General features: G+C 42.9%; 1 protein-coding gene and 1 non-coding gene across 9 annotated transcripts; both read right to left on the bottom strand.

Annotated features, from left to right (window-relative positions):
* Nucleotides 1-813: 813 nt before the first annotated feature.
* Nucleotides 814-10,320, bottom strand: LOC118898421 (chromatin target of PRMT1). Of its 8 annotated transcripts, XM_036858802.1 has the most exons (8): nucleotides 10,017-10,305; nucleotides 9,485-9,526; nucleotides 8,936-9,017; nucleotides 7,438-7,591; nucleotides 6,732-6,815; nucleotides 4,698-4,884; nucleotides 3,736-3,873; nucleotides 818-2,045 (listed from the first exon to the last, which is right to left on the bottom strand). In XM_036858802.1, exons 3-8 carry the CDS (start codon nucleotides 8,998-9,000, stop codon nucleotides 1,840-1,842), a joined length of 834 nt encoding a protein of 277 aa, XP_036714697.1. In that variant the 5' UTR covers nucleotides 9,001-9,017; nucleotides 9,485-9,526; nucleotides 10,017-10,305; the 3' UTR covers nucleotides 818-1,839. The 8 variants fall into 8 exon arrangements, with proteins under 8 accessions (XP_036714728.1, XP_036714697.1, XP_036714689.1 ...); XM_036858794.1 differs by lacking the exon at nucleotides 9,485-9,526; XM_036858820.1 differs by lacking the exon at nucleotides 9,485-9,526 and having other exon boundaries at nucleotides 4,698-4,881.
* Nucleotides 10,321-10,658: 338 nt separating this feature from the next.
* On the bottom strand, nucleotides 10,659-10,731 carry TRNAE-CUC. Its single transcript has one exon. It is a non-coding gene; the product is annotated as a tRNA-Glu (tRNA).
* Between the last annotated feature and the right edge of the window lie 28 nt (nucleotides 10,732-10,759).

Here is a 10,759-nt window from a genome sequence, read left to right as displayed (position 1 = left end):
GGCTACCAGTGGATGCGAAGTTCGCATGGGGTAGCCTGCCCACTGCCAATCAGTACCTCTCCCACAGAAGAACGTTGGTGGCTGACTGGAGTTTGGGATCTAAGGAACTATCCTTTAAATTGGCCTTGCCCACACAAAAATACCTTTTTCACTCTTTCCGATTAAAGGTTATAAATACTTGTCTGGGCTAAAGACCTCCAGTCTCACAGTCCACTTCTATTAAGAAAAAGTAGAGTTCAGACACTTCAAAACTAGGTCTGATTGGTTATGTGAGCGTGGCTCTGTCCTAACCCCGCATGGTCTTTTCAAGCTCTCCCTTCTACAACTAAACTTGCTTCACAATCCAGAGGTTAAGTAGCCCAGGTCATACAAATGGGATTCAAGTTCAGGTTGTCCTGGCCAAAATTTCCTTCCCAGTCTACAATCACACACAACCTTCCAACAGTTTAGGGTACCAGGTAGCTCAGTGGCAACTGGTTTGATTAGAGGTGGTTAGCTTCTTCTTTTCCCTTAAACAGCACAGGGGAAAAGGGAAACCAGGGCCAGGGTCCTCGACTGCCCCCGAGACCATTATGTTTGAGCTTCCTATGGACCAAATGTGTTGGTACATTACTCTGTGTGGTTAATCTTACCTCGGGGATTATTCAAAAGAGGGCAAATTGTTCACTTTCTGCCCCAAAGTCACATCCCCCTCCCACCCCAAATTTTAATACAACTATGAAGGACTCTCAACTCTACAAGGGGTATATCAAAATATTGTTATAGTGGCCATAATATTTCAAAGAGCCCAACAAATAAAGAGAAAGTCCTGACTGGATTTCAGAGAACAGTTTCTTGTTATAATGAACCAGAAACAATAGACTCTACTGAAACTGGAACAGTTGACAGAATATGGCTGAACTTAATTAAAACTTCAAGGGGAATAAGGGTCAAACAAAGTCAATGAATGAAGCCCAAGTTCGGCCTGGTATAAACATAAGGATAATAGCATTTCAGCATGGATATCTTCTGACCCCTCCCACCAGATATCTGCCATCAATTTCCAGCCCTTTCCCTTCTGAAGCATCTGCCAAACCAAACGGCTTTCCCCACTCTTTTGTAGGTGTAAGTCAATCCAAAAATACCCTCTTTGGGCATGATGCAAAGCCAAGAGGAAAAGTTTATAATTCTCATTCCAGGGTAGAAAGTGCACATACCTGACCTAGTACACTGGTTATGTGGTGTAAATGTACATGGTAATAACTTTAATCAAATCAGAGCTGCTACCGTGTGTAACTTGTTAGGTGGCCCTGTAGCTATGTCAAAGTTCCTAATTTACTTTACTAAAACATCAGCGTGGCAGAATGCATTTTTGAGCTCCAGATGTTCTAAACACTTTTAAGAGGCTCTTTAAAGATGATGCAGAACAGAACTGTAACTCAGAAACCTAGACATTAAGGAGGGACATTGATGGGCTCTTTCTGGTACTTTTTCATGGGAGATGAACAGAGGAAATGTCAGAATGTCAAAGCATATGACAAGTGAGGGAAGGCAGAGCGGGGAAGAGGGTGTACTAGCCACAAGGCCAACAAAGTCATGTTCAAAGAGAAGTCTGGGCAAAGGAAAAAAACCCCAAACAACAACAAAACAAAACCCAAGTCAGAGGAAAAAAGAGTTTCATACAACACAGTATCAAAAAGTAAAAGGAACACACTAAATGCACAAACTGGTGGCAAGTCAGTCCATAGCCTATTATGATAGGTCCTTCCAGCATCAATCAAGTTTCTTCTCATCTGTTATCTCAAGGTTATTTACAGATGTGTGACTTTAACAAGAATCTCACAGGAGGGTGGGCAGGCTTCAGTCATTGGTTTCGGGATCTGTCTGAGCCATGTAGGCATCCAACTCTGCATCCAGGTGTCCTTTCGTTTTTGACATGTACGCATCCAGTTGGTTGTCCAGCTGCTCCTTGGTCAGTACAGGGCGAGCAAGGGCACCTCTCCCTCGTCCACGGCCTCGTCCTCTGCCTCCAAAGCCCCCTCTTCCCCGACCTATCATACCCCGACCTGGCCCAAGGGAAAAAAAAGAAAAACAGTTACAAGTAAGTTTAATTGGTGCTATGGTAAATGCCCCTTAGAGCAGTGGGGCCTAGCTGAGAAAGGCTGAAGGGCAGGGCAAAAGAGAAATCTGGAAAAACAGGAAACATACTGGGTAGAAAGCAACACATGGAAAGCACACATAATGAACCCCTTATTACATGCTCATCTCTAAATGCTATTTAAAATTTTTTTATTCTATCAACAAAGTAAGGGAATATAGTTAACTGATAATTAAAAATTTCTTTATCTCTCCTAAGACAGAGAAACTAAAATTTGAGACTCGCTACATAAGTTTACAATTAAAATACAAGTACATTAAAGATAATCCCATTTAGTAAGATAGGCAGGAAGTAACAAGGGCACAGAGAAACAGGAGTGTGAAGCTAGACAGTTTTCAAATTAAACTTTACTGGAGATCCTTCTGAAAAATTAGCTCGTCTCCTCAAATTTATCAAACCTAATGAACTGATCCTATGTCAGGAGACTGGGGAGTTATTCTGACATAGGAACAATGAAGGGAATTGGGGAAAAACATTTTGAGTAGTCCCAGCCACTTCTATCTCCCGATTCTATTCACATTTTAACAATTATGGTTATCTGAGAGGTGGTTTCAATTCACTTAACAAAACATACCCAGCTTTCTGAAAAGCTACTTCAGACTCCTCCCCGCCCAATCCCTGTGATGTCTCTCTCAGAAACCAAGTCAAGATAATTTGGAAACATGCTATTTCATCCTGAAACCCAAACTAGCTTGTACTTCACTCAATAAGCCAAGCAACATATAATGTGAGAGAAGAAAACAAGCCCTTGGTTATCAAATTTCTTTTCCCAATAGTTATTATCCCCTGGCAACTTCAAGTTCATAAATTATGGAAGACCCACCACACACTTTAAAAAGACCAAAGCAAATATACCCAGGGGCTACAAGAATATATATTTATTTTTCCTGGACAGGTGCTGCTGGGAGTTTTCCACTAAACTCTAAGCCAGAAAACTCCCATGAGATTTGGCATTAACAGCAACACCATTAAAAACTCTCTTCCAGTCTGGGCCACGAGGTCACAGGACAAATATCACTAAGTCTCAAGGTAAGATTATCAACAAGAGTCAGTTAGTTAACTGACACAATACCATCTTGCTTTTTCTACTTTGATCAAAAAAAGTCATCTCTGGTTTCGCATGGACACAAACTTTATCTTGAATTTACTTGGTTTCAGAGTCAATATCTAGCTCCAAGCCTCACCATCCTCTTAAACTCTGCTTCATTTCTGTACATCTCCCTCCTTTCTCTTCTTAGACTCAAAGTGGGTTTTGAGCTATGGGGTGGGGTGTGTGGTGGTGGGTCAGGGACAGAAAAAGATAAAACGCCAAACTGACCATTCTGTCATTTTTAACAATACAATTTAAATTTGCAAGAGCCTGAAAGAAGTCTGAATATAATCTGGCTCTGTAACACATACCTGACTGTTCTTGGAAAACCCAGGACATACCTCCACATTACCAGCATGTGAATTTAGAAAATAAGCCAGTTTCATAAAACAAACAAGACAAACAAATAAGCCTGCCTATGACTTAAAGCTGTGCAGAAAGGTGGCTCTGAGTTTTGAAGGGAGAGAAATAAGGGGAAGCTAGTCTCTGAAGTTGGTAGCTGACTAACCTCTACCACCGATTCCGCCACGACCCATAGCTCCACGCCCTAGGCCCCCTCTCCCAGGACCTCCACGACCTCGAACACCACCTCTTCTTAAGCCCATTCGGGGAGCTACGGCTCGTCCACCTCGGAGCAGGTTTTGACCTTGGAGAGGAGGCATACAATGTATATGCAGGTAAATCCAAGAGAGACAAAGTAGATTCTAACCAAAGGAAGGCGGTGAGGGTTAAATGAGAGTTAATTCAGTTAATTTTCAGGTTGGGTGGGGCAAGCTGCACACTGAGTGTGAAAAGATTAAGCTGCTCTTTATTCAATCAATTCAACAAGTCTGACCACAAATCCACTTTTGGAAGAAGCTGGGAGTTAAGTCAATTAGTTAAGTACATACATCTAATGAGTATCTATTGAATAATCACAGGTAGGTGCCTAGCATTATGGCAGATTTAAAAATAAATGATATGGTTCCTGCTCTCAATACAGTTTTGTTGGGGACAAGAACTATATAGAGAACAGTATAACAGTGCCTAAAATGTAACATATAGCTAAGTGCTATTGGTCAACTTGTCCTCTTTTTTCCAGATGTAATAGAGTATTTCACTAGAACCAGGAACAGAGATGATTAGTTAAGATATAGGCCAACAGGCCAAGAAGTTTCTTAGATTTGACTTATTTCTAGAACTTGAATGTGCTTCGATTCAAGCAGCAGCAGGGTGTTTTAAAATGGAATGGAGATGACATGAATTACCTGTTGTAACGCAGGTCCTAGCCTCTCACCATTGCACATTATCAGAAAAGGAATGGTATCGATAAAAAACATGCAGCACTATTAAAAATATGTGATTTCAGAAGTTATTAATTATATTAATACAAATTCAGGCTTAAAGATGTTAAACAAATGTGTCCATAAGCAGCCCAAGAGAAAAGGGAAGGGGGTGTGGCCCGACAATTATCAGGTACAGAGCACTGACCTCGGAGCGACATCCCGCCCCTAAGTAGGGTTCTTGTGGCACGTCCCCCACGAAGTCCTCCTCTGGGCAAGCCTCTCTGGATAATGGGCAGGCCTCGTCCTCCGATTGCTCCCCTGGCCAGGGCCCCTATTGGTCGGCCTAACCGTGCCTGGATGTTACTCTTACCCAGGCGCTGCTTTAAGCTCTTCTGGAAGAAAAGGTGTTAGGGAATTGAGATCAAAAAAGCAATCCAATGGGATTTAGCAACTCAAAGTGCAGAGAAAAAGAAGCAAGTGAGATGTCTGTGTGGCGGGAGATAAACCTGCACGGGGTGTCATAAGGATCCCAAACCAGAAGCAAGCCTTTGCCTCAGAACATGGTAGAAAACAAGCAGAATTCTGATCCAGAGCTTCTAAGAAGCTTCAGTATGGTTCCATGAAATTGGCATCACCACAAATTACCTCACTAGTTTGGCTACAGAAGTCATATACCACTACTTGGAACATAAGTTTTAATAAGAACACTGTATTTCAAATCCTGGATTCTGCTGTTTTTGAACCACCAGTTGACAATGACAGGACTGGATTCATACCTGCCCAAGGACTACCACTGTCTTCAAAGGCTTACTCAAACACCATATGAAGTTCATCACACTCTGGGCAAAGTTTAAATTACAATTTCATTTGAATTCTTGTGACTTAAGAACAAGTTTGATTTCTCAGTCAAAGAGGCGAGTGTGTTCCATTTTTCCTCTGAGTATCTATCTCCAGACGGTCCACTTTTTACCTTAAGATGTAAATAAACACAAAAAAGTCAAATCTCCTTTCCTTACATATCTTAAATAGCCGTAATTCCATGTCTACCTTTGCAAACAGCTCCATTAATTCAGTATAATGACTTTTAATTCAAAATAAACACATAACTCAAATGTATCTCCATAGAAAGCTAGCCAAACCTGCATTAGAATTAAGACAGTTTAGCTATAATCATAAAACTCAGGGCCACATTTGAGAACAAGGACATACCATAGATAGAAATTTTTCAATAATCTGTCCCTCAAAGAGAAACTACAAAGACCACATCTCAGACAATTAAAATTCCTTCAGAGGAAAGGGTGACCGTGTAGCCTTGAACACCACCAAAGCCCTAGCAAACCTGTTCTCCTATAACGCCATTAAGTCAGTATGAATGAAAATAAATGATGCGGCCTCAGGCTTCACCCACAAATGACTACAAATGATTTTCTCTGCAACCATATGCTGCGAGTTATTATTATTAGCTTTCTAGCATGAGATCATAAACTGCTTCTAATCAGAGGGGCAGGCTCTGAACAACATGAGGTCAGGACTTCTTTCTACAAGTCTCTTGTGTTTAGTCATCCTTGGTACATTCTCCCAAGATCTGTGCTTTAAGGGGAGAATGCAAAGTACTTAGAAGTTCTTCTCCCTTCCCATCCCTTACTTGCCACCAATACTAGTCTCTAACATTGAAAAGAAGCTGAAGGATGTCAACTTTATCATTCAGTTTCCACTCTAGAGCTGTGCTATATGCTAAGGTAACCACTAGCCACATGTGGCTAATTTAAATTACAAGTAAAAAAATAAATAAAAATAAAAATTTAAGATCCTCAATGGCACTAGCCACATTTTGAGCGCGCAACAGTCAATGTGGCTAATGGCTACTGTATTGGAGAGCACAGATACAGAACATTTCCAACACCGTGGAAAGTTCTATTGGACAGCAGTGCTCTAGAGGCTACTTTCTTCTGCACAGCCTCTGTTCCAAGCTTCTTATTAAAAGGTCCTTTGGAATAATATGTCAGAGACCTGTCTTCAACAATTTTTAATATTTACTCTTAGAAAACAGTGGCGCCTTTTACTGCTTTCCTGAGTCTGGGATGAATGCAGCCACTCCAAGGCTTAAGGCAGCTGAAGCAGAAGGCCTTGTTTATTTTTGGTCAGTGAGCCCAGTGGTTCAGGGTGGGGGTGGAAGGGTGTTATATTTAACTGCTGATTTTATGCACAGCCATGCAGTGCTACCAGTTAAAGTCCTTACAGTTGCATGGCACCGCCCTCCAGACGCCCAGCCACAGCTTGGACATATCCTTCCACAGCCACTGTCCGGACTTGCATATAAAGTCTATGAATAATAAAGAGCAGGTTTTATTTCAGATCTGAATAGGATTATCTCTTACTGGAAATTTGAAAGAGAACCCGCTAACTCTTAAATTAATTACTCAGTGTTCTCGCTCTACTTTACTGACAAAACTTTAGGTGTTGTGGAGATGAGGGTCACCCCACTCTTTCTACTGTTTAGCATTGAAAACCTTTGACTAAGAGGCCTTTCAGACTCCGTGTATTAGGGAAGAAAGAATAAAATCATTTCCCTAATTTGTAAAGCATTTAATGAGAAATAAAGGATTTTTTGAAGATCATCTAAAACAGAAACCAAAATTTCTTTGTGGAAAAAGCCAGTGCATCTATTTTAAGGGCAAAGGATCAGAGAACAAAAGAGATTAATACTCATTGATAACACAGAAACAGGCCACCTTGATGGCAAACTCCCTAAAAGAGAAAGACAACAAAAAGTTACTTATTGGTACCTGCCAAAATGAGAATTCTCTGAACTTCTCTTTCCTCCAGAGAAGTTCAGCTTTTGCCCTGAGCCACCTCGTAATTATCCATGGCGTCCTGACAGCCTCAGTGGACTACCTGACAGGGATCACCAGCTGCTTCTGGAGCATTAAGACCCATTCTCTCACCTGCTTAAGTTTTAATGCTGCCTGGACAGAGGGTCTATTCTCCATCTGCTGGGCCAGTCTTCTGTTTCTGGCACTGGCTAGCTGCTGTTGTTGCTGCATCGAAGCCCGAATATTCACTGGCATCGGCTGTTTGTTCTTCAGCATATTAGTAAAGCTTCAAGGTCGAACAAAATGGATGTTTAAATAAACGCTTTATTACAAAACATTTATTGGCATTTTCATGGCTTGCTAGACCAGGAGCTCCAGATCCCACGAACTTTAAGTAAAGTGGTACACTTAGATCAAGGCTGATGTGGGTTAAAGACTCCTCTGCTTCCACAAACTTGCAAGAATCAGAAACTTAGAAATGCAGCTAAGTGTAGCACATTCAATCAAAAGTGATAACAAGGGCTCAGGTAACGGCTTTTAGAGAGGTAGAAAGTATGAAAAGCACGCAATAAGCAGATATGATGACAAGAGACAGAAGATGTAGTTTCAAAGACACACAAAGCAAGCCAAAACCTTTGGGGACCTGAGGGTGCATTTTAAGGGCAAATATAAGGAAGGACTAGAGCACCTTCAAAGCCCATGGAAATGATACACCCACATAAATTATAGGAGCATATCACATTCTCTCATATATTTGTTCACGTAGTAACATGAATATGGAGAATTAGTGTATCACTAAGGGATAAAGATAAGTACATATGCTTCAGAAAAGGCAAACAAACATAAGTAAATCTTTTAGTGGTCTAACATCAGCTTAATAAAGTCACTGGTCGAAGACACTCAATGAACAAAGCTCTCAGAGACAGAAAGTGCCTTTAAATGCCTTAACTTTTCTTAGTGTCAAATGATTACTTTTTCTGACTCTAAGTGATTATTTCTGAAAAAGTTAAGATTAGTTTAATCATTTAAGAGCTTGTGAAGACACTCTTCTATTATTCCTGTCAAGGTAAGTTTAATGGAATGAAAGAGAAGAACATTCAATTGTAAAAGAATTGAAAGCAAAAACAAACTAAAAGCAGAATGGAAAGAAAGTGAAATGGAGCAAAGCGAGTGCCTCTTACAAGGCCCAAGAATGATATTCAAGGGCCTTTGGACATATTCATAGCTTGCTACCCGCCTCTTACAGGCCAGACACAACACTGCTGGCCTTGGACTGGGCAGCAAGCCTACTGCAGCTAGGGTACCATGCTACCGAGCTGCACCACCCCTGTATCAATGTTAAAAAAAAAAAAAAAAAAAAGTGAAGAAAAGGGAGGGTGTGAGGAGTCTTTTTAAAATACATCCCACCAGATAAATATTTCAGACAGCATAACATAAAAATCTACTGATAAGGGGTTTTGAAACAACCGCCCAATTTGTTTTGTGTACCACATACGATGCAACTAAGAACAGAGGTCTGTAGCCTTCTGTTGGTATTTAGTTTTAAACCGGTTTTTGTGCATTGGACCCCAGGGCCAATTTAAGTAATGTTTTCTTATGAACGAGCTGAAGTTGCTGTTGGCTGCCTCACCGCTCATTTAGAGACATCTTGGTGGTGCTTTTTAGCACAACTTTCGGCGCTGACTGTGCAGCCATCTTCAAATCCCGAGAATCTACAAAGGACAATGGACAGAATGAGCAAATGAGAATGACGACCACCTCATTTCAACAAGTGCCAAAGGCCCCAACCAAAAATGAATGAAAAGGCCTGTATCAATGACTATTGACGATCACACCAAAACTCATTTCAGGTGCTTAAACTTAAGAAGCTAGCTACCTCAAACTAATAAACTCCAAGGCCACAGGACAGAAAATATCTGCCCAAGCCTCCAAAATAGCGGACTTAGACCTAGCCAAAGAAAGTGTTAAGAGTCTGGCTTTTCATCTAGAGCGGTCCTTCTCAACCTTGGCTGCAAGAAGTTTTTTTTAAAAAAAACAACAAAACACAGAAGCCTGGGCCCAAACTATTTAAAGCACAATCTCTGATGGTGAGGTCTGGGGATCAGCAACTAGAAGGGGAAAAAACCCCAAAAAGTCTACCTCGAAGGGGAAAAAAAAAAAAAAAAAAAAAAAAGTCTACCTCGGTGCTTCTCTTGTGCAGCCACAACTGAGAACCACTGATCTAGAGAGATGACACAAGCATACCAGTTTCAGAATCAAGTAGGAGCCTTAGCAAGGGCCTGCGGAGCTGGGGGAGGGAGGGAGTAGGCAAGGTTTCCCTAAATGGGCATTCACCTGGGAGTTCGCTCCCGGAGAGCGCTCCACAAAATTTAACCCTGAAGCCGCCATTACTTTCCAACGTTCCCTAAAGTCGTGTAGTCGTCCTTTGATCTCCCTTCCCTCTCAAAGCCCTGTGAGAACCGCCAACGTTGCTCAACCCACCAAACAACATTCTTTTTTTTTTAACCCTATCAAATCCCCACCTTTTCCATCAATCCCGCGGCGAGTTTCCAGTCCGGGGTCTCCCCCGCCTCCCTCTCAGGGGCTCCGCCCCCTCCGGGGCCTCCATCTCGGACACCCTGTCTGCCTCCACATCCCGCCAGCTCCCGTTCCGCGTCCGCCGGACCCCTCCGTTCCCCAGGACTCTTGCCCTCCTCACCACAGACACGTACCGAAGGAAACGGACGCCAGTGCTCCTCCCGGGGCTGCCACCACGGCTGCGGCAGGCGGGCCGGGGGCCGGCCGAATCTAAGTTGATGGTGGAGGGGCTCGGGTTAACTTGGTGGGCGGTTAGTTAGATGTGTTAAGCGGTAGATTGCTAGGTTAGTTCGTTGCTGTTGGCTGGCTGTCCGGTTGGCCCGTTCGCCTGCTAACCGGCCTGCCCTTTCCTGCCTTTCACCACAGCGGCTGCCGTCAACTCCCGCTCGGTGTGGAAAACAAAATGGCCGCCACACCCAGTACGGAGAGGGACCGGCTAAAATGGCGTCGACGCAGTTACGTTATGCGTCAGATCCGCCGCACCACTAAGGGGCCGAAAAATTTGTGCCACGCCTGCGCGGGATTAGGGCGGAGCCCTAGGGAGAAGGCGGGGCTTTAGCAAAGGCCTGGTCTGTATTAAACGCAGCCCCCTCCCCCCGCCCCGCCTAGGAAGGGGCGTGGCCAAGTGGCATAGCTCTATTTATTTTTGGAAAATGGGTTATTTTTTAAAGCTTTTAAAAAATATGTATTTATTTGGCAGCATTGGGTCTTAGTTGCAGCATGCGGGATCTTTAGTTGTGGCATATGAACTCTTAGTTGCAGCATGTGGGATCTAGTTCCCTGACCAGGGATTGAACCTGGGCCCCCTGCATTGAGAGTGCAGAGTCTTAGCCACTGGACCACCAGGGAAGTCCCTGCTCCCGGCTTTTAAGGGGGC

Source organism: Balaenoptera musculus, chromosome 1, assembly GCF_009873245.2.
Source record: "Balaenoptera musculus isolate JJ_BM4_2016_0621 chromosome 1, mBalMus1.pri.v3, whole genome shotgun sequence".
Taxonomy (NCBI): Eukaryota; Metazoa; Chordata; class Mammalia; order Artiodactyla; family Balaenopteridae; genus Balaenoptera; species Balaenoptera musculus.
This window is presented reverse-complemented; position numbering and strand designations above follow the sequence as displayed.